The following is a 25500-nucleotide window of genomic DNA, read 5'->3' as shown; positions in this document are numbered from 1 at the left end:
TTATGTATAATTTATTTATTTATTTAGCTATTTAAACCTAAATAAAAAAACTACTTAATACAATAACAACTTCATCTTGCCGATGTACAATTGTTTAGGGATATTTTAGATGTTTTTTTATTGGACCATAGTTTTATTTCAATTGTAATTTTTTTATTCCTTTTTCATAGCTAAAGTGCGGGTAATGGGTGCGGGTATGGACACTTAGGTACCCATAGGATATGGGGAATGACACTAAAGTTGTTGCCCATAAGGGTACGGATATTTTACGGTTTTGCTTATTTGAGAACATTGCAACGTGATATTTAGGGGAAACAGACTGAGGAAGAGGGCAGAGGGCAGAAGCCCAGTATACTAGCTATGTCCTGTTTCTAATATCAAATTTCATTGATAAAATTAATTGTCAAGTTTCCTTTAACATAAGTTGTTTATATGTCCTTGTCAAAAAAAAAAAGTTGTTTATATGTCCATGCTAATTCACGTGTCATGCTAGTAAAGTAATAGTGATGGTGAAAGTTTTTTTTTAGGAACACCACAGCTAAAGATCGAATGAAAACTCCTAAATGTCTCATGTTGTTGTAGTGGTTAGCATTACAAGAACAAGTGTAAGGAAAAAATTCCAAACTTTACCGGCAACCCAACTGGGAAACTTCTCATGTCTAGTATGGGAAACTTTTGCTTGTTGGATCTATAAATTCAATCTCTCATGTCTTTCGTTTAACAAAGGAACAAAAATTAAGATTAGTTCATTTCTACAATTTCCGTAGAGTGAAAAAACTCTTAATCTTCTAAATTCTCAAAGTACCGTAAAGTTTTGAGACATCATCATATGAATATACCTTAGCTTATGTCCTTTTCAACCTTCTAACTTAATCACCAACCAGTCTTAAAATAGAAGTAATAATCAAGGCTTTATAAAATCAAAATAGAATAAAACCCACATAAGTCACAGAATATCTACCAAAATTACCCTCAAGCCATATTAACGACCCCATTCAAAAAGGAAGAAGAAAATAACCCTCAAATATTACCAAGAGGCAGTCAGAACCAATTAACTAATAGGTTCAAATCTCTTGTAGAGAATATCCTTTGGTCAAATAAATGTTTTAGTATCTTGGGACAGAAACCCGACAATGGACAATAAAAAGTGCAATCCAACGATGAAAACAATAGAAGCCCACCCAATGACAATGACAATGGTTTAGAAAGCCTGACAGAAGACATATGATAATAAATGACATTCAATAATGGACACAATAACAACGATAGTAACAATTCCATCAAAATAAATCCAAACGCTGTCAATATATTGAAACATGGTCTCAATTCAACAGCAAACATAGTTTGCATCTGGTATCAAATCATGTTCATGACACAACAGATGAGTCACAAAACGATAAAATTGTTCAAAACAAACCTCTTAACAATAAAAACCAAAGACATAACAAAAATATCTCATATCTCAAGATAGTTCCAAAATAACTAAACATAAGTTTCTCATACTCTTCTTCAGCCAACTTCAAATGTTATCTCAACTCTTCTTCAGTTCTTCAGCCAACTTCAAATGTTATCAACAGTAGAACATGACCTTCTTGACATTGTCCTTCAATGCAGGCAGGGGTCTAACAGCAGCATTAGCTCCAGGAGCACGGGTACTACGTCCTACAGCAGCTCCAGCTCCTCCACGAGAAACAGCACCGCTTGTCATTGAGCCACTGTCAGAGGTCTCAGGCTCCATGTAGAACCTAGCCCTGAATGCAGCCAAATGTGCATAATATGCTGGGGGCACTGCAATTACAACAAACACAGATTGTTAGCAGAACAAACATAACTATGAATCTAATTAGTTTATTATACATAAAGAAAATGAAAACTTACCAATAGAAACAGAACGGGTGCATCTGGCATATCTGCAGAAAATAATCAAGATGACACCGCATTAAAATGAATTCAGAATAAAAAACTATGAAGTTAGAAGGCAGATAAACAAACAAGACAGTATACAACTATTGATTTTGAAGTGAAGGCATGTGATAATATGTTGTAAAACTGTATACAACTGTTAAGGTTTAAAAAATGCAGAATTGAGAAGTTTGAAGTGAAGCATGATAAACAAACAAAACTGTATATTGATGTTTTAAAAATTAAGAAATGTGGAGTTTGAAGTGAAGGCATGTGATAATATGTTGTATAACTGTATACAACTGTTAATATGTTTTAAAAATGCCGAATTGAGAAGTTTGAAGTGAAGCATGATAAATAACTGCATACAACCAATGTGTTCAAAAAATGAAAAGTTCAGTTTGGAGCCATTTGATAAACAAACAAAGCAGTAAAAACTAGAGCTGGAAAAAACAAATCACATTAGTTGTTACTTACGTGTAGCACAGGTTATTAGTTAAACTTTGAAGACCATCAGCACTAAAATTATTCTCATCCCACAGCACATGATAGTGAGCGGGACGGCTTGTGCCCTACAAATTTCATTGATGTAAGAACATAAAACAATAATTAACTTCAATTATTTTACCAACAAAAAAAGTAAAAAATATTACCTGAATTCCAGCATGGCTGCAAAGATAAAAGTCAAATTCTGTGGGATGGCAGATCTTAGAATCCACAACAGTACCTGAAACATTTTACCAGGAAGTGTGCATACATTCGCATCAGCTTTGTAAATAAAAATCATTAGAAAAGAATTCATAATAATAAGTTAGAATAAATACCAGGCAATATATTGCCACTCCGATCAACAGAGCTCTTGTCTTGGTGGTTACTAGCAAAGAGCCTAGTATGATGACGTTTTTGAACCACAACAAAAGTCACAGGAGGCTGATAGTTGGGTTCAAGGGATGCACAAGCCTGATAAGGAGAAACAGGTAGCATAAAACGTTAGCAGAATAAAAATAAATCGCAAAAGAAATTGTTGAAAGAATCAAGAAAAACAGTTTCTGCAGAACTAATAGCTACTTTTCAAATTTTTTGAAACTCTGGAAGCAGGTTCAAATATTCAATAGAACGTCCACTATGATCCCTTGTGCATCTACTAAGGATATAGTAACCAATGACCATATTAGAAAGAACTTTTTATAGTCCTATGCTGGACTTAAAACACAATAATTTTACAGTATTAAATACAAAGTCTACTTCAATCCTGTGCCCCTAAGAAGGGTATAGTAACCAGGTTAGAAGGAACTTATAATAGTCCTATGCTATAGTTAAAAATACACGATTTTGCTGTAGTTTTTCTTAACATACGCAAGCAATGCTTTAGGCCATAATTACTACTTATGTTTAACATAATTTCTATCTGTTATGATAATTTGTCTCTGCTTATAATACAGTGAGCACAATAAGAACAATTTATTAATTTGAAACTACGGAAACAACCACAAAAATCAGTTACCTTCCGGATCGCATCAAGCTCAAACAACAGCACCTGGTAAAATTGTCCCTCGCTCACTCCATCTCTGCAGCAAGTAATATTAGAGTTTTAAGAATCATCATAATAACAAATACTAATTAACATTAACAACAAAAATAACTACCTGTAAAAGATGATGCGCTGGGGCTTTTGTCCAGTAGCTCTACGGAAAGATATAAGAAGCTCCCTATAAAAAATCAAACAAAATCAATCAAGTCAACAAAGATGAATTTTTTATGACTGAAGGATCTAAAAGATATTCCAACTCATATGAGTATTATTAAGATTATATAATAAACTTGTATTATTAAGATTATATAATAAACTTGTTCTGATTTTCTCGTATACAACAGATCAGTTACATGTTATTTTTGTCTTCCTTGGGAATGGGTTGGTTAGTTTGGTTGAAGGACAATTTTTACATTTAAATGTTTGCATTTGTATGCCATATAATGCAGAGTTAAAGAAATTACTTGATCATTCCACCGGTCAATGTCCCCCTGACTGGATCTTGCCATTGTTTGAAAAGATCTTGAATGAGCTCTTGGCGATGTGCTTGGGCACAAACCAAACCAGCATACTTGGTAATTTCGGGCCAATCTTGAGAAGCAACAACCTACAATATTATTAAAATAGAGAAAGTATTAAAACTTATATTCAAGCTTGAGTTGCTTGGAAATAAAAACAAATCACATATGTACAAAACATACAGCTGCTATTGATGGGCTTGAATCCTCTCCAGGGTGTGGATGAGTAACATCAGCACCAAAAATGATTGTAGGCCTGTCACTAACAAGTGGAATGCGTCGAGAAAGTGCATCAACAAGCACTGTATTCCTACCCCCAACCTTCACATTGATTTTCAAAGCAACATTTGCAAGGTACTGCTTGCTCATCTTAAAGACATGTTTAGTTAAACAGCACTGGGAAACAACCCCCAAGTCAGTCTCACATATCCTTTTAAGGTCACCTGCATATCAGATAATCACCAACAATTAAGTCACTTGCTATCCACGACCAAAGGCAGACCAGGACCAGGTCTGTAGGGGTCAAAGTTTGTGAACTTCTATTATGTAATTAAGTTGGTATAGTAAATCATTTCAAAAATAGGAAGGATGAGTGACTCTGGGCCATATTAATTATATAATTAAGGATAAGACAAACTTTATTATGTAATAGGAAGGATATGCCAAAATCAAAATATAAATTAGTGTGCTGTGGGAAAAAAAATGAGATTGGAACATATAATACTTATGAAAATTAGAAACCAAGTGGCAGAGAGAAAAAGTAAATGTTGCGGTATTTATGTCAGGAATTAACTATTTAGATGCTACTGATTTACTGCAAGCCTAAAACTCCAGTTCCTAAAGGAAAATTCAGTATACTAGCCAAGTGAAGAAATAATTTACCATAGAGAGAGCCATTATTATCAGGCAATATAACAATGAGCAGGTCAAGCTCTTTGTCTTTAGGCATCTTGCTCTTCGCATCATGATACCGATTTTTAAGAACTTTCTCTACTTGGTCAGGACGAGCAGTAAGAGCAGGAACTACTGGCTCTGCATTAAACTCCTGATGAACAAAGATAAAATTATCAATTGTATAAAAAAAAAAACAAGTTTCACTGAAGATATAACCAAAGCAAACATCATATACATACCATGCCAGATACATAACACATCTGGGCAAGCTCATAGCAGAAGCCACGTGCAACACTATCTTGCACAGTCCTTGAAAAGTTAACACATAACCAGTATTTAACCGATCCACCATTGAACATTTTCTGAAAATTAGACGGCAGATCAGTTTTCATGTCTAATTGCATTGGCACAAAAAGGCAAGCTGTATGGAATATATACAGCTGAATTTGTTAAATTCATCTGTGGCTTCCAACATGTGCAGATAAAAAAAAAATCACCTTGTTCATCATATTCCACTGGCCAACTTGGGGTAGACAATCCTTTTCTCTACCTGTATCATTATATTTGAGCTGCAAGGGAAAATTGACATTGACATAAATAAGCAAGTATAAAAATTCAGTTAAATAATGGTAATTGTCACAAGGTATAAATACCCAAGGTGCAGGAAGGATGCGAGCTTCCACTTGAGCAAGCCGATCACTGATTTTAATTCCAAACTCCTTAGCATAGGGATCTTCGTGGTAGGCATTGTGATGTACTGTCTGAACAAAGAAAAAACAAGGTGCATTAAGCACAGAATGACATCAACTATAAACATTAAATACAAAACAACAAACTAACAGACATGGTAATCCTACATAGAACAACATACCAGCACGTATATAGCACAGAATGACATCGACTATAAACATTCAATACAAAAACCGTCTAACAACCATGCCAATTCTAGCTATTAAAATATATATACAAAAAAAAAAAAAAAAATACACAACATCATTTCATAAGCTAAAAATAAATAGAGTTATTTATATCTCAACGATTCTGCTGACCTGCATAATGTCCCGCTCTCTGTCAAGGGGACGCTGACAAGTAACCTTGAGCAAGGCTGTAATCTGCCTCTCATTAAGTCTTTTGGAGTACCTTTGGCCCTCCACAATCTTGCAGACCTACATCCAACAAACACTATTAACATAACATAGCAGGCATAAAAACTACAACAGTGAAAAGGAGAGAATTAATGAGAACATTTACCTCCATTGGGAGGTAATTAGGCCTCTGTGGGTTTCCAACTTGCAAACAAGGCCACTGAGTATGTTGAATGACAAAACCATACGTCTCAAAGAAATACTCCACAACAGACTTCATGGTACCCCTCTCATCCACAGGGAATCTAAAATTTGAGAAGTGAAAAGAAAGTCAGCAAAAATATTTAAACATTGCATGTAAAAAAATACATAGCACTACTCACGTTAATTCTCTGGTAGCTTGGGAAGTCAGACCAGCAATGCGATATTTTCTCCTCATATTGCCACGATGTGTGACTTCAACTTTGATACCACGAAGTGCCTTTTTGATCTGTCATTAGGAAAATTCAATAAGGACTTGAAAAATAATCATTCTCATTTTATTCTAGAGCAATGAGTAAATCCTCTAGGAGAGTTCTGTTAAACTATACTAAATGAAAGTTTTTATCACTACAAACGGCGTGTAAATAAAGAAAAAAAAATCAATCAAGTACTTGCAAAATTATCATTCTAATTTTCCTAGACCATTGAGCAAAACATACAAGAGATCTGCTAAACTAAAGTAGATAAATGTTATATAAAACTACAAACTAACGGAAAATTGTGATACAGTAACAACAAAATCAAACAAGCAAAACTGCAGATCACACTAAATGATTGTTTGTATAGCTGCAGATTACATGTAAACTTGGGATATGGTAACAACAAAATCAAAGGAGCAATGCTGCAGACAAAAACATAACTAAATGAATGTTCTTTAATGCTGCAAACTGCTTGTAAACTTAGAATACAAGAACAAAATCGAAGGAGTGACAGCACTATTAGGTTAGCAACATAATCATGTTTACCGCTAGTGTTTTAAAATGACCGTAGATAAATTTGTACAAGTCAACAAAACTAACCTTCACTCTATCAGCATCAGACAAAGGCCTGGCAGAGACATCCCTGTTAAGCAACTGGGTAACGAACTCAATGACAGGTAATGGCTCAATGAAAGCCGTTGACGACATATCTGCATAATAAAAAAATAAAAAAAATAAAAATGATTAGTCTGCTGATTGATTGACTGCAGAAAAATGGTCAAGCAAAATGAAAATACGCACCAATGTTCAGAGATAGTCCCATTTGAGTAGGACGAATGCTTTGGTAGAAACCACGCCAACTTTCCAATCCCTCACCTAAAGGCTGCCTTCTACCTAGATCAGGTGAATAAAAGGATCTTCCCACTGGACAATACCTACATCATTAAAAGTACACTTAGCCAGACATAAACAGGGTGAACCAAAATGCATTCAATGCAGAAATAAGTTAATCAGCAACCTGGAGGTAGGAAGCTCCCGGAGAACAATGTCAAGAACCTGCAGAGCTTCCTGAGGCGCATCAGTTTGCCTCCCCTCCAAAAAGAGTCCCAGGTGGTGAAGGTCAGCACGTGCAGCCAATTTAATCACAACTTTGAACTCCCTGTCCCTCCTGTGTCAAAATCAATTAATCAATCAAATATTTAAATAACTAAGGGTTAATTTGACAGCAGAAAAATACAAATAGAACTAAATAACATGAAGCACACCTCTGTCCACCAGATCCATCATCTTCATCAACAAGGGTGATTCTGAAGTCCTTTGAAATAAAAGGAAGCGGTCCAGCAGTATAGAGACTCTTACGGCCATCGTAAGCAGGAAGCCTCTTTCCAAGGTGAGAATCACGGTACAGCCTTACAAGCTGCTCCATAACAGCACGGTTAACCCCTCTAGATGTAACTTCAGGAGTAATTGTAACCTAAGCAACCAAGAGCAACAAAACAATCAATAAGTGTAAAAACCAAGGATAAACAACTAATAAAATCATTAAAACAGTGGAACTTACATCATACTGATGAAGATCCTTCTTAGGCAACTCAGCAAAGAAATGGTTTGCCTTCACTAAAGTTTTCCTACCGTAGCTCCCTTTTCCAGGACGAAGGGGAAACCTCAGTGAGGATTTACTTTGAGGAGGAGGAGGAGGAGCAGGAGTCTCATCTGACTGGATTGTCAACTGTCCCAAATCCTGCTCCACTTCAGTCACTTCTGGTGGCTGAGAAGAACTAGCCTCGGAATGGGATGCAGCTGGAGGCAACACAGGGACTTGGTAGGGAGCAGAAGATACAGGGGTTGCTTGGTGCAGCTCGGGGTATGAGGGTTGCCTTGGTGGGCCTCCATAGGATGAAACAACATCATGGCCAGCACCAGCACCAACACCACCGCTATATCCACCTCTTCCACCACCGTACCCACGGCCACCTGGCTGTTGAGAAGGTCCTCTACCCCTTCCTTGATATTCCGGAGGTCCACCGTACTGCTGTTGTTGTTGAGGAGGTCCTCCCCTCGGAGGCCCCCCATACTGTTGTTGGGGCATCCCACGGCCACCTCGTCCACCACCACCATAAGCACCTCGTCCGCCACCATAGTCACCACGCCCACCTCCATAGTCTCCACGACCACCGCCATAATCACCGCGGCCACCACCATAATCGCCACGACCACCCTGGGGAGCATAGCCACGACCTCCTTGAGGTCCTCCGCCTCCCTGATATCCAGCACCACCAGTTACAGCACCTTGCTGTTGAGGAGGCGAAGTCCTCTGCTGACCTTCAGAACCTTCAGCACCACTGGGTCCATCAGTTCTCCTCTTCCTGACCATGTTGAAAGCTGCACACACACACAACAAAACAAACTTCATTAATATAAAGATTCATTTCCCATTAACAAAAATCAAACCCTATAAACATAACAATACAAACAGATAACAAAACAAATGGAAAACACTTGGCAGATTAGTTATTATAAGCAGTATAAGTGAAGTCAGAAAGTGAAATCAACTTATACATGAACTGAATATAACCACGTATAAACAAATACAAACTGATTAACTAACTAACATAGATTCTATTATCCAAACAACAAACCATACAGATGAATCACAGAGAAAACACTTAAGCAAACCCTAATCAACTTTCAGACAATGATTAAAAGTTAAAAACAAAATAAAAATAAAAAATCGTAATAAACAATAAACAATGATTAAAAGTTAATACCAAAATATAAAACATACATTAAAAATAAAAATAAAAACTTTCAGACAAGAAAAATTATGAAACCCTCGGAAAATGTATAACAGAAAATATTTATTAGAAAAATGATTAAACAAAAAGGTAGAAACTTTAAAAATAAAAAAAAAACACACAGAGAAAAAGGTAAACTAACACAATCAGAAAATTGTGTAATAAGAAAAAACGAAAACAAACCCAAAAGAAATCGTAGACATACATTGTGACATCTCTGAAATCAAACGGAACTAAAAGCAAACCCTAAAAATCAAAAAAACAAAAAAAAATCACAAATAAAATACACAACCGTAGAATCTGAAACAAAAGCAAACCCTAAAAGTCTACACAACCGAAAAATACACACAAAAAAAAACAGACAAATATCATAAAAACAAAAAAAAAAATCACAGATCAGAGTGAAAAATGAAAATCACAAGCTTTACCTCAAAAATCAAACAAAAGCTACTAGATCTACTCAATAAACTTCAAAAACCGAAAACATTACAAAAATCATCATCAAACACTGAAAAAAATCACAATCACAACAAAAAAAACTAGAAAATGAAAAAAAAATATCGTTAATCGATGAACGATTTTGGTTATACCTTAGAACAAAAAGATAATCGAAAACGGTGTTTGGAATTTTAGGTATTTGAAGAGTTGAGTGAAAGAGTGAGAGAAAACGAAGGTTTGTTTCTCTCACTATAAATTACTAAGGTTTTTAGAGAGAGAAAGTGATGAAAGAATAGTGAAAATGTTGTTGTGAGAAAAGAGCACAGAAAACTGTGAAATATGAGGCTTATAAAGAATCAGAGTCAAATGGAAAATGACTATTCTGTCCCTGTCGTGTCTGATCTGTTGGAATTCTTACCCTCTTCTCCTTCTCCACTAAGGTTACTCTTTTTTCTATATCTAAGTTTTTTTTTATTAATTAATATTTTTTATATATTATGTATGAGTTTTTTAGTCAAATTTATTTTTATTTGGTCAAATGTAATTCATTTATATTCCTTTTTCTTTGGTCAAATGGATTTGGTTTATATCATAGACAATATGAGTTAATTATTCAATAAATTTTAAAAGTAGTTTGTAGGGTTTGACTGCATTGGTTTATTTTTGAGTTTATACGAAAATGTTTGCGAAAATAAATAACATTTTGTGTATTATTCATAAAATTATTAAGTAAATCGTATTATTATTGGTTTTTTAACCGAGGATCGACACGTTTATAGAGAAAATATGATCATGTGGATCGAAGAACTCATTTTGTGTGCTTTACAAATTCTTTTACGTAGATTTATCATGGTTAAACGGCGATGGAAATTTTTTACTTATAATATGGTAATCGAGAAAAGGCGAATAAAAAAATATATTTTGTATAGTAAAGCTAAGTCAAATCAGAATTTTAATGGCAATGTTTAAAAGCCGTACCTATTATATTATTAAATTAAAAAGAAATAAAATTTAAATAATATATTTTATATCATATTCAAAAGTCGTATATATTTAAAGCCGTACCTAATATATTATTGAATTAAATAGAAATAAAAATCTTAATAATTTATTTTTATATTATTATATTCAAAAGACGGATCGATCGTATCCTTCGCAATTAAGAAAGAAAAAGAGGAAAAAATTATTGTTTAAATAGTTAATCGGTAGTTGTAATTTAAGGATTTATTTATTTCTGAGTTTATACGGAACAGTTTGTACAAATAAATAAATTTTTGTGTATTATTCATAAGATTATTAAAAAAGGGTTTGTCTAACATGTGCATTACTGCACGTGTTAAAGCAATTAAAAGTATTTAAGTTTTTATTGACGAAAATCAATTATTTATTAAAAGTTATACATTTAATACAAAATATACAACTTTTAATGCAAAGTTATTATTCAAAACTTCTTAACATGTGCAAATTTGCATAAGATAAAAAACCCTTAAGTAAATCATATTATTATTTGTTTTCTAAATAATGTCTACACGTTTATGGAGAAAAATATGATTGCATGGATAGAAGAATTCATCTTGTGTGTTCCATAATTTCTTCTACGAAGATTAGTCATGGTTAAACAATGGTGCAATGTTCTCGTGAGCTTAACTCAATTAATAGGGACAAAGCATAATATATGCAATGTCTAGGGTTCAAACCCCAACCATCACAAAAAAAAACGGGGGAAAACTTTGTACTAATAAAATAATAATCTAAAAAAAACGAATAAAAAAATATATTTCTTAAAGTTAAATCAAATCGAAATTTTAATGGCATGTTTAAAAGTCGTACCTAATATATTATAAAATTAAATAGAAATAAAAATTTTAATAATATATAATTATATTATATTCAAAAGTCGTATATATTAAAAGTCGTACCTAATTTAAATAGAAATAAAAATCTTAATAATTTATTTTTATATTATTATATTCAAAAGACGTATCTATCGTATCCTTCACGATTAAGAAATAAAAAGATAAAAAATCATTGTTTAAATAGTTAATACGTAGTTGTAATTTAAGGATTTTTTTATTTTTTAGTCTATACAGAACAGTTTATGCAAATAAATAAATTTTTATGTATTATTCATAAGATTATTATTTATTAAGAACTTAGCTCAGCTGGTAAGAACAATGCATAATATATGCAAAGTCCGAGGTTCAAACCCCGAACACCACCAAAATATTTTTTGTGTATTATTCATAAGATTATTAAGCAAAACGTATTATTATTGATTTTTTAACCGAGGATCGACGCGCTTTTGGAGAAAAATATGATTGTGGGGATAGAAAAACTCACTTTGTGTGTTCTACAAATTCTTTTACGAAGATTAATCATAGTTAAACGGAGATGGAATTTTTTTACTAATAATATGGTAATCGAGAAAAAGCGAATAAAAAAATATATTTTGTGTAGTACACTTAAGTCGTATCAGAATTTTAATGGCAGTGTTTAAAAGTCGTACCTAATATATTATTAAATTAAAAAGAAATAAAATTTAAATAATATATTTTATATCGTGTTCAAAAGTCGTATATATTTAAAGTCGTACCTAATATATTATTGAATTAAATAGAAATAAAAATCTTAAAAATTTATTTTTATATTATTATATTCAAAAGACGTATCTATCGTATCCTTCGCAATTAAGAAAGAAAAAAAGGAAAAATTGTTATTTAAATAGTTAATACGTAGTTGTAATTTTAGGATTTATTTATTTTTGAGTTTATACGGAACAACTTATGCAATTAAATAATTTTTTGTGTATTATTCATAAGATTATTAAGAAAATAGTTTGTCTAACATGTGTAGTATTGCACATGTTAAAGCAATTAAAAGTATTTAAGTTTTTATTGAAAAAATCAATTATTTATTAAAAAGTTATACATTTAATAAAAAAATTACAACTTCAAATGCAAAGTTACTATTTAAAACTTTTTAATATGTGCAAAATTGAATACATGAAAGATAAACCCTTAAGTAAATCATATTATTATTCGTGTTTTAACCAATGATCTACACGCTTATGGAGAAAAATATGATTGCATGGATAGATGAATTCATCTTGTGTGTTCCGTAATTTCTTCTACAAAGATTAGTCATGGTTAAACGGCGGTGAAATGTCCTCGTGAGTTTAGCTAAGTTGGTATAGACAATGCATAACATATGAAAGGAATAACAGCAGTGAAAATTTTGTACTAATAATATAGTAATCTAGAAAAACGAATAAAAAAATATATTTCGTAAAGTTAAGTCAAATCGGAATTTTAATGGCAATATTTAAAAGTCGTACCTCATATCTTATAAAATTAAATAGAAATAAAAATCTTAATAATATATAATTATATCATATTCAAAAGTTTTATGTCTCTGTGAGCTTAACTCAGTTGGTAAGGACAATGTATAATATATGCAAGGTTCGAATACCGGCCACCACAAAAAAAATATTCAAAATTCGTATCTAATATATTATTGAATTAAATAGAAATAAAAATCTTAATGATTTATTTTTATATTATTATATTCAAAATACAGATCTATTGTATCTGCAATTAAGAAAGAAAAAGAGGAAACAAATCATTGTTTAAATAGTTAATACGTAGTTGAAATTTAAGGATTTATTTATTTTTGAGTTTATACAGAATATCTTATGCAAATAAATAAATTTTTGTGTATTATTCATAAAATTATTAAGAAAAGGGTTTGTCTAACATGTGCAATATTACATGTGTCAAAGCAGCTAAAAATATAACCAAATACATTAACTTTCGTTGACCAAATTTTGCTTATATTTTTGGATGGAAGTAGTATTTATTAAAAAGTTATACAATTAATACAAGATATGCAACTTCCAATGCAAAGTTACTATTTAAAACTTCTTAAAATGTGCAAATTTGCTTATGATAGATAAACCCTTAAGTAAATCATGTTATTATTCGTTTTTTAACCAATGATCTACACGCATATGAGAAAAATATGATTGCTTGAATAGAAGAATTCATCTTGAGTGTATTTAGGGTTTTTTTTTAGGGTGTTTAAGATCATACAATATGATCGTCTTAAGGGGTATTTTTAGGGTGTTTATTTTCGGTGTTATGCCTATGTACGATGCCTCTGTATGTATTCTCAGTTTTATCGGTCTTTGTCTGCGTACACAGTGAGTTATGTGAATTCTCATAAAATATTCTCATAGTGATAATGATTTATCTCATCCTATGACCTGAAACCACTGTGTACCATATATGTAGGAGTCATGTACTTTATCACCATCAAATGTTGTATGTAACAAGATGCCTATAAAGTCGGTTGATGGTTGTTTCATGAATTATGTTGAGAGATATTAGTGACCTAGAAAGAGTTTGTCCCTCCTACATAACAAGAGAAATGTCTACGGACCTAATATTGAACTCGACAAGGGCGACACATTATGTTTTGTCTTCAATATAAACATGAAGGCAAAATGGTAATTGTACGCAAGATCATTATCACATAAAGGTTTCGCCATATTACATGATATTTTTGTCACCTGGGTAGCAGTTATGGGTGGATAAGCGAGCGGGTTTGAGCCCAATCCAGCACAAAATGTGGGTTACACTACATGCCCCATTTTTTATCGATGAAATTTACTGGTAGGTCGGACCCGATTTTCACAACTTTGGGTCGGGTCGGATCGGGCCCGATTGTCCACCCTTGGTAGCAGTATTGTGTTGCTATACACCGCTCACTGTTTATAATATTAAATATGTAATTTAATGTTATTGTCAACGTTACGAGAACATAGAGGATCACACACAAATAACAGATAAATGAGAGGAATAAGTAAGACTTATTTATAAATAATAAGTGGGGCTTTTAGCAATCAAATAATTAAACATGACTTATTATTTAATTTACGAAAAATAGAGAAATGTGGTTTACCGTAAGATATAGTGTACAATAAAATACGGTGTACATAAGTGTTTAGCTTGTTAATCACACAAGTGGTTCTAGAAATAGAACCGTTGTCTGAAGCTTTGTGTGCTTAACCTAATTCACAAAGTTAGAAACTTAGCCGTCACTCTCTAAATTATATCTCTCTCAACCTTCGTTGGAATTGGCTAGCACCGATCATTAGAAAGTTCTATTCGTGTGGACTGAGTAGAGACATTGCTACTTTGATTTGCTCGTGATCAGAAACAATTATGCAAAAGGTTCTGCGATTCAAGAGGTAAACACGTGAATCCTTAAAATGTTTAATTATGTATTTAATTTTTTTATTAGTGATTTAATCAAGATCTGTTTCAGTGGAATTTGTTCCGCCAAGATGATTAAAATTTTGAAAAATCCCTCTTAAATTCCAACAATTTTTATATATGAAATTCAAAGTTGAATTAGGAATATGACTAATTTATTTTTTATATTTTTAAGATTAATTTTTTGATTAAATTAGATTTACAATTAAAATTAAAATTTGATCAAAGTTGAAATTATAATTAGATTTAATTTTTTGAATAGGTAAAGAATTATAAAATTGAAAACTTTCACGAGGTGGAAGATCAAGAGTTTGTTGATTCCTAAAGGATCCGACTCTTATAAAATGAGTAACTAATTTTAAAGCGTAAACTAGAAAATATCAACTGTTAATTAACAAATTAAAATAGATACTATAAGTACATTATAACAAATCATGGGTGTGTTACAATAACATCCTTTGATTTTATCGGTTTATATTTTACTCAATTTAGAGGATCCTTGCCTCAATCTTAAAATACAGACAATGGAATGTCCAACTCATGTTCATATAAACCGAGAAACATCAACAAGTAAGATAATTTTTGAGATAATTTACTCAATTTAGATAATTTTTTCAGATTATATTTGAACAACGAAAAATTGTTAACTTTTGCGATAACCCTCTTTTTTTTGGTTTCATTTAGGTGACTTTGAGTTTTTGGGACTTTGGTGACTTTAATGCATTTAGTTGATAATCAATTATTTCCTCTCATAAAAATAAATCACTATCTCTCATCAAAGCAATTTTTTTTTTCCCTTCTTCTTTTGGAACAAAAACAATAGAGAGAAAAAAATAGAATGTAAAAAACACAATAAAAATACGAAAAAGAATTATACATACATCATCAACCAACATCACATTTTTTTTCCCATCTCAACTAACATACCACTTTATCACAATATTAACTTATTTTCTCATCCCCACGTTAAACTTTATGATAGTCATCATCATAATAATATAATAGATTAACAAAAAAAGAAAGAGAGTTGAAATTGAAATGGTGACGAGGGGAGGTGTGTGTGTTTGTGGGGGTGTGGTGAAGGAAAGATCAGAGTGATGCTGACAGCTAACGGTTACAAAATCTGAATGGTGCGTGTCGTGTGTAATTGTGTGTGTCGTCGTGGTGTGTGTGTAATTGTGTGTGTCTTTGACCACATTGACCAAAATGTTTGTGTTTTTTTTCTTGGTTAAAAAATGTGTGTTTTTTATGTATAAATAAAACATGTATCTCAATTAGGGAGGTTTTGATTCATCAAATTTTATAAAGGATCAAGTACTTGAGTAAAAAAAGAATAAAGGATCATGTAGATAAAATTTCACCTCAATAACTTTAAAATTTAACGCTATATATTTCTATGATTCAAAATTTAAGACTAATTAAGCTAGAACTTAGTTAGAAGAGGCTTTTGGGATCTCATACCTTGAGTGTTTATTACACAAAATTTTCTTTCTTTTTGGGAGGAAACAATATCAAAAAGCTATTTAAAATATTTGGTTAGAAGAGACTAATAAACCTTCCTGTCAAAAAAAGAAAAGAAAAGAAGAGACTAATTAACCAAATGTTTTGTTTGGGAGGAAACAATATCAAAAAGTTATTTAAAATATTGCTTAATGTATGTTTTTATGAACTACTACTATTTTATATGGTTTTCTTTTTTGTCCGAAATTTTATATGGCTTTTTAGTAGACAAAAGTTAATTACATTTTTAAGGTAAAATTGCATCGATAGTAGTTTCTTAATTACTAGAAAAAAGACTTGAGAAAAAAAAAACACAAATATTGAATTTTAGAGTAATTGTTCATGTAAGTTAGTATCATTAAAATAGTATCTTTTAAAAAAAAAATATCATTAAAATAGTATGTCACATCACATGGTAATGATGTGTTAATTTAAGTGGTAAGAGATATTTGAACTCTTTAAATAAATGATTAATGATATGATCACAAACTCTTTCGTATGAAAAGAAAATCAACTGAAAAAGAAGAATATACATTGTGTGCATAAGTAAAAGTTTTTAAACGGTGAGGGAAACTTCATATCTCTACGAAGATAGAAAAGAAAACGTAATCTTTCAAACAACGATAACCTTAGTTTCTACCATGGTAACAATATCTCTATCCCCATCATAGTCTCTATCCGAATCAATTCACCTGAAGTCACGCAAATGGTTGAGACCATTAATCACTTAATCCATAGTGATAACCTTTCATTTAAAACTTTTACCGCCAATAATCAAGCTAGCTAACTCTAAAATTACCATCAAACAACTAATCCAACTCTAAATTTTATTGCTTAGACGTAAATATTTGTATTTGTATAAAAAAATACAAAATTGAAGTTAGTACACTCCTCTTATAGGTTAGGGTACCGTTAAAGGAAGAAAAGAAATGGTTGAGTTGAGGATTGAGTGAGAAAGGAAAAGGACAAAGTGGTAGGTCCTATTCAGAAGGTACAAGTCATTGGATTAGATGAACGTATATTCATGTTTGGCTTTTATCTTTGCCAGCCTTTCATTTAGTCCTTTTTATAATCATATCATACCAACGTTGATTCATCAAAAGTCACACACACCCACCACCTTAACAATAGTAACAATACATACGTATTCATATTCATCATTTAAATTCATTCATTCACCTTCCCTTATGTCATTTTCTTTTTATGCTCCAACCATAGATTTACGATCCATGATTGTCATATTAATGCACGTTTAAATACTATTTATTATTGCTATTCAATGTTTAATGGTGTAGTACTATTTTTATGGGGAATTTATCACTTTAGTTCCTGGATGAGAAATGAGTAGTCACTGATTAACAGAGTTTGTATTCGGAAACTAAATATATTAACAGAGTCTACATTCATGGACTATTTTGCAATTTATCTGCATTCAGGTACTAAAGTGACATCTTCTTTCTTGTTCAAGGACTAAAGTGACTAATCTCCCTATTTTTATCGGGTGAATTCAATAATATACTACATTTCAACGTATAATTAGAGTAATTTTTTTTTATTTATGACAAAAAGATTTTGATAAAAAGATTTTTTTTCAATCAAATCTTTTATATAACTCATAAAATATAAAAAGTCTCGGGACATTAATTGTTTTTTAAATTGAGTTTGAGATTTAATAAATAGTGTTAGAAAATTCGTCTTTTCGCGTGAAACTCAATTTCCCGTCAATATACTACCCTAATCTTGATTAAAAGTAGTAATTAAGTAAACTGTAGATAAATTGATAGAGAGACACTCTATTATAGTATATTCAGGGACTAGGGATTGAACTCGAGATTCCTCACTTAAGAGGTGATTTTTTAGCCACTAAATCACTTGACAGAAAAATAATTAAATGCAATTAAAAATCTTGATCTCATACAAAACTTTATTCTAAAATTGAGATTTCACGAAAATTCGTTCAATGTAAATAGTAAGAGTTATTAACAACCAAATAATTGAGTTTAAGTGTTTAACCACCTCCACCAAAGAAAAAATTATTCAATAGTACCTTATTTCAATTTATGGAAGGAACAATTATTGGTCAAACATTACTTATCTTAGAATCAAACTCATGATTATTAGGATTCATTTCTGCTAAGAATTGGAGAGTTAACACGATAAAAAAAGAGTTATTAGTTCAATCATGCTAACATCTGCGCCGCTTTAAGAGCACATGTTAAAGATTTCAGAAGCAGTAAGTATTTCTTGAAAAAAAATAATTTTCAAAATTTTTAAAAATAGATTGACACAATTTTCAATACATAATTTATATCTTTGATATATTAACATGTGTCATAAGAAAAAAATATTAACATTTTCCTTATCAGTAAACCGTAAAAAATATAAAAATAGAAGCGTTATTGGAAAACAAAATTTAATTTAATTTAATTTAAGGGTAAAATTAGTTAATTTATGTATATTTAAGATCACCAGTCACATCAGTTCTATTTATTTCCTCATTTAACCCCTCCATCCTTTGGTCACACTCTCCTTTTTATGGCCAACACAGGTAAGGCCACCATCAGTTTCCATTTATGAATTCTTTCTCTTCAATGCATTGATTTTTAGCACGTCAAATGTGAACTTTCATTTCCATTTGTGATTTTGAGTATTGTTTGGTTTCAAAATTTTATTTTAAATATATATAAGCTCGTTACATTGTTCAGATGAATATTGACACCAGCAGCATTTTAATTTTTTTGGATACTCCTACGAATAATTTATGTAGACATTCTGTTTTGAATATTGTTATTTCTAGTGTTTTCTTGATTGAAAATCATTCTCAAGCTACCTCCTCTCATTCCATTAGAGGACTAAATTTTTCAAAGAGATCTATGGTTGATATATATTCTTTGATATCAGTGACGAAGTCAGAATTATTATAAAGCATGGGTAAAAAAAAATTGCAACACATTTATAAGAGTTTACATAAGAAATTACAAGCAAATAATCAAAAAAATTAAAGAAATTGCCCAATTTATAGGGGTTTATATAAGAAATTCAGAAGAATTTACATAAGAAATTGCAAAAAAATTGGCCCAGAGCCCGAGCAATTGCCCAGACTCGCCGGGCCTTAGAACCGCCCATGTCCCCTCGGTCTTGAAGGTAAGCAAAAAAAATTGATATAAAGTAGATGTATATATGGTTTAAATTTTTAACTAACTACATTAACTTTGTTTGATTTTTTTGTTGTTGTTTATATTTGAGTCCGGAGTAGTACTTCCAATAAAGAAATCATTTGACATCCTTCTATTGCTCATTGGGTGAATTGTATTATTGATGGGGCTACTAGAGGTTGTCCTGGCCTAGCTGCTTGTGGTGACTTCTTCAAAGATAGTTGATGCGTGTATATAAATGGTGCGTGATCCGATTATTAGGCTTTAATACCATTTTAAGAATTTTGGTTGAGTCTTACACAACTCCATAAAACCGGCTAGTAAGGCGAGGAGTGTCTACTCTTTATAAACTCTTAATAAAAGTTATATCTATCATATATGGGACTTGGGATTTTCCCAATAGATACAATGGATGAATTGCTTGGATAAACTAGGCTTATGATTTTGCTTATCACTCAAATCTACAATGAAGGCAATCATTGTTGAGATAGAATTACATCTATGGTAATGGTGTGGTGGGATAACATCCCTGCTAGTGCTTCTGAACCTTAATTTAGGAATATGCTTGGTATTTCGAAGTTAATGAATCATGTTTTGGTTTTTCAGCATTTTAGTTTTCATGCACTGTGGTCGTTTTTCTTCACCAGTGATTATCCCAATGAGTTTTTAATGAGACATTTGCTTTCGGTCTTTTTATGACTATTGTTTAGGATTTGTTTAAGTATAAGAGGAGAGTCCAACCCAAAAAATTAGTCTATCATAGTTTAAGTACCGACGTTGTATTTGCTTGTGGGAAAAGATTGTTAGTAATGGACACGAGTAATAAAGGTTTTTTGGGTGGTAAGAATTGACCAACACATCCATTCAAAACAACGGTGTCATCTTTTTCTTTAACAACGCTTTCGAGTAGTAAAATATAAATTAGGAGTATATAGTAAGATTAGTGGGACCCACTTTAGAGTTTAACACAGATGGTGGAGGTGGATAAATGGTTAGTTTCGATTCTTTGACAGACCAAAAATGCCGATCCAATCGAAACTGTAGGTGCCATCATAAGGTTCATTCTCGACCATGTACAAATCGGTTTAGACGGATTTTGGTTTTTTAATTTAGACGGTTTTTACAGACGAATTTTCAATTGTTGATGATTATTGAAAAAAAAAAACGTCTAACTCAGATTGATGAGGAAAAGGAGAGGGAAAAAGAAAGAAAGTGGAAAAGACCCCAGAACATAAAAGATCAAATCTTTAATATAGATGGTCCAATAATACTAGATTGAACCGATCTGTACATTTCCACAACAAACCATTTAATGGTCCCGAATCACCCGGCCAACCGAACTTATTCCCCCGATTCGATTTATGAGCAAATTGTTACATGAGTTTCATATGGGTCTCGATTATCTGTCTAGCCCGAATGGATGGCACGAGTGTGGGTGCTCACGGGCGGGAGAGCCTTATGACTTATATACCATATTAAACACTTTATATACTCAATGTGAGACTCCTAACAATGTCACACCCTTGTAGAGTCAACAACATTCACACCAACTTTCACTCTATCGGCACTGACCTGATGACAGTCTCTTCCTCTGCGGCAACTTCACCCACCTTTAAATATTCAGTAGATCACCTTAATCTAGCATATAAGTAACATTTTTTTGTGGCTCAACAACTCTCAGTGAAAACTTTAATTATTAGGACTTAAACACATAAGAAAAGTCCAACCGAAATATTAGTCAATTAGTAGAAGAACTTTATTGCTTAAGTATCACGTTAATCACTTCTATATATTCAATACGAGACTTCTAACGTTTATGGTATTTGAATAGTTATAAAAATATTGAAAAGGTATATATTTAGTTTGATTTTTATATATGCATTGTTCATTGACTAGTGTTTGTTTCAAAAAGGTTGAGATAATTTCTTTTTAAGCAAAAATAAGGTTGAGGTAAATAGTGTGATACGAATTAATAATTATGAAAGTGATCCTTTGAAATCATTTTCTTTTAAGATGCTCTATAGAAAATAAATAACACTGTTCTGTGAACTACATGTCTCTATCTCGCTTTTAGGCCCCACCTTACTTTATAGACAAATCTTCATGAATATGCCCTACCTAACTTGTCTCAATATTAATTTAACATGGGAAACATGTTGACATGTTGATGAATAATTCGATATAAGTTGTACAATTTTAACAACCATAAAAGAGGAATCGAGGAGAATGTAATAAAATTTGATGATGTAATAGTTACTTTGCTACTTAAATGTAGAAGAGTGTTATTTGAACAACCATTTTGTAGGACAACTTGTGGGACAACCAAAATATAGTAAGAAATGTGAGTCTTAGCACAAAAATCAAAGCAATAGAGAGAGAAAATGAGAATATGATATGAGTATGAGAGAGAAAGTTGTCACAAAATGGATGTTCAAATATCATTTCTCTTAAATGTATAATGATTAGTCATAAAAGTTTTTTAATATATTAAAATTTTAAAATAGTATCTGATTATGAATTTTGTTAGTCAAAATAATTTATGTTAAAATGCTTTATTAACATTGTCATATTAGTCATTCAATATACTTGCTTATAGTCATATCCGATCCGTTTTTATAAGTATTTACTTCTTGTCATTTCAGTCCCTATATAAAAAGAGTTATTGTGAGTATTGAAAAATTATTTTTGCGTCAGAAACTATTTTGATTAATAAAGTACACAATAAAAAAATTATTTTAAATTTTGATATATTAAAAGACTATTATAACTAATCATTACACAAAAGTGACAATTACTCCAAAATTTGATAGCTACAATTTTTTCCTATCACATTGGATATTTGATGGAACACAACTTGATGGAACGTAAATAACTACAATTTTTTCCTATCACATTGGAGAGCAAATGATTTATGTCTACAACATCCTCAATAGATTAAAATAAAAAGTTTACAAAAGATTAGGGAGATATAAACCCGATCAAATGAAAGCAAAAAACAAACAACACTAAAATGTGTTGATACTTGATATACACATGAGTATTTTAGAAAGTTTATTTTAATAGGTAGATGCATTGTATTTTGATGACTGAGAAAAACTACTTGAAAGATGGGAACTTAATTTGCTCTAAATCATTATTTATGGGTGAAGATTATTTTGCTCTCTTATTCTAGTATTAAATAAGTGAGGTGTTTACACTATTTGTGTTTTGCCTCGATGGCCTTACCTTTAAAGTGAAAAGCGAGGGGTTCGAAGTTCGAACTTCAATCTTATATAAATATTTCCTCCGGTCCTATTTATAAGAGAAAATTTTTTTTTGGTACATTTATAAGAGAAATTTAGATCAACAAAAGTGAATGTATTTGGACTGAATTTTTAATTAGATACATCAACTTTTGTTGACCCAAAATTCTCTTATAAATAGGACTGAAGGGAGTATATAATATCTCTATCAACAAAGTTAAACACACATTTCCTCTTATTTAATACTAGAATAAGAGAGCAAAATAATTTTCATCCATATATATAATTTAGCGCAAATTAATTTCTTATCTCTCAAGTAGCTAGCTTTTCTCAATCATCAAAATACAATGCATCTACCTATCAAAACAAATTTTCTAAATTTCACCAAATATTCTGACGCAAATAGTAACTAATGACAATCAGCTATGTGTCAAATTTTAACACTTGTTCTAGACTGGATGTGATGCTATTGTCACCACCTTCTAATTAATCTCTGCTCTTCAATCCTTTTATGTTTTACAGTGATTGATTTAATACTATTCTATATGTCACCACACCTTCTAATTTACCTACTTCCATTTGTCACTTACTTCTTATGATATATAATTAAATCACTTAATTCTTAATTATCTATTTTAAAAACAAATCTAGAGTGGATTATGGTAAAATTTACGGTGTATAAGGGCATCTCCTTCTCTATTTTTTGGAGGTAAAAATAAAATTTAATTACTAATATTTATTATTAAAAAAAATCGCTCAATATGATACAATATCACTCTAACTTTCGTAAGAACTTTTCTAAAGGGAAAAAGAGAAAAAGGGAGAAAGTACACTAGAGAAGAGTGAAAACTATAATATAAATTAATCATAAGAATTATCCTAAAATAATAATCAACATATACATATAACCATCAATCAAACATAAGCAAAAGAGAATAACAAACTTATTTGTCCTTAATATTGTATAACTAGACACTGATACAATTATATCAAAATCCTCCACCATACAACTCATGCAACAACTATTGTGATGATAAATCTCTTAAGACTGCTTCTCTTATGGAGAAGTCAAGAAGAAGAGAAACAACAGAGAGATTTATCATCACACTAACTATTACATATGAGTTCTTTGGAGAGTTGTATCACTCCATAGTTATACAATATTAAAGACCAATAAATTTATTGTTCTCTTTCTTTTGCTTATGTTTGATTGATGTTTATATGCATATTTAGTGATTATTATTTAGATGCTTCTTGTTTTACAAAATAAAGGACCTGCCTATCTATACTGCGAGTGAACAAAACAGATCAGTGGCTGAGTCGAAGGCGTTATCAACATAGACTGCCACACATTCCATAAAAATAGGCACATCAACATGCTTTGAAAAACTATAACGGTTAAGGTTTTGACTAAGTATACAACATATGGTCAAAACAATAGTGGAGTAAAATAAGGCTTATTTGCAATTAACTTTTGAAATAAAATACAACTTTAAAATTACAACAAAAATTTGCTAGTTGTTGAGATGTGCTATTTATAGGCGAGGAGGTAATCGATTACAAAACCAATGACTAAAATCATTTGGTCATTACAAAATCGACGACATATCTTGCATCATAAAAGAGAACGCGAACAAGAGTTGACTAGAGGAGGGTGCGCACAAACATGTGTTCAGCACTCATTGGAGTGTGCCAAACGCGTGTTGACGCGTGCAAAACCCTGAACGATGACGTTACCAAAGCAAAATTTCCAAAGAATTAAATAATTTACGGCTTTGGACCACTAAAAAATAATACACCACATGACTAGGCTTGACCGGACGACCTCGAACGTGTGTTGGTCATATTGAGTACGTCGTCACCTGTTTACAAAACTGTGTACCCCAATATGCACCATCGGGAGTCCTACCTCCAATTTGTAATTACTAGTGTTGCATGTAAATTCTTTAATATGGGACTTCTAGAAATAAAATAAAAAAACGTAATGAAAAGCAAATAAAAATAACATATGAATATCAATTAAATATGTTCAACATTTAGATAGAGATAAAATAAGCCGTCATCGTGAGCTTAATTCAGTTGACAGAAACAATATAGGATACATGCAAGGTTTGGAGTTTAAAAAAAAAAAGTTTAAATAAGCAATACAATTATAAGATCCACGTATAAAATGACAAAGTTCAACTTGTGTTGTTGCCTAAACGCACTTCATTTTCGATTCGCATCATAGAAAGAAAATAAGCTTCTCTTTCTTCTAAGTTCTAACCTTGCTGATCAAACATCCTAGTCACCCCCACTCATTATTTTTTTATTTTTTTGACAACACACTCATTAATTATTATGTACAGACAGTGGATCATATAAGAAATGAAGGAAAAATATATTTATATATTATAGGGTTAATATGTCTTTATCCCTTGTAATTTGGACGGATTTCAGTTTATCTCTGTAAAAAAAAATTTAGATTCCAACCCTGTAAAATAAGATTATTTGATTTTAGCCCTGACCTATGTGATTGTGCAGAATTGCTGACGTGACATGCTACTGTGCATATCTGATTATTTGGCGTGATGACTGTATAATTTTTTTTGACAAAACAAAAATGAAAAATATAGAAAATTTAATAAAAAAAATTCTGGAAAAATTAAAAAATCTGGTAAAATGAAAAAGTCTAGAAAATTTAAGAAAAAAAATCACGTAAAAAAA

General features: G+C 31.5%; 1 protein-coding gene across 1 annotated transcript; it reads right to left on the bottom strand.

Annotated features, from left to right (window-relative positions):
* Positions 1-1248: 1248 nt before the first annotated feature.
* On the bottom strand, positions 1249-9957 carry LOC25497351 (protein argonaute 1). Its single transcript, XM_013597372.3, has 22 exons — positions 9777-9957; positions 7953-8773; positions 7657-7865; positions 7410-7559; positions 7193-7326; positions 6992-7101; positions 6314-6420; positions 6097-6235; positions 5895-6011; positions 5499-5606; positions 5343-5414; positions 5085-5207; positions 4834-4996; positions 4135-4394; positions 3898-4040; positions 3549-3611; positions 3407-3470; positions 2727-2862; positions 2556-2629; positions 2380-2474; positions 1879-1910; positions 1249-1788 (listed from the first exon to the last, which is right to left on the bottom strand). Exons 2-22 carry the CDS (start codon positions 8763-8765, stop codon positions 1571-1573), a joined length of 3330 nt encoding a protein of 1109 aa, XP_013452826.1. The 5' UTR covers positions 8766-8773; positions 9777-9957; the 3' UTR covers positions 1249-1570.
* Between the last annotated feature and the right edge of the window lie 15543 nt (positions 9958-25500).

The sequence above is a fragment of the Medicago truncatula genome, chromosome 6 (assembly GCF_003473485.1).
Source record: "Medicago truncatula cultivar Jemalong A17 chromosome 6, MtrunA17r5.0-ANR, whole genome shotgun sequence".
In the NCBI taxonomy this organism is placed as follows: Eukaryota; Viridiplantae; Streptophyta; class Magnoliopsida; order Fabales; family Fabaceae; genus Medicago; species Medicago truncatula.
Note: the sequence above shows the minus strand (reverse complement) of the source record. Positions and strands in the feature narration are given on the sequence as shown.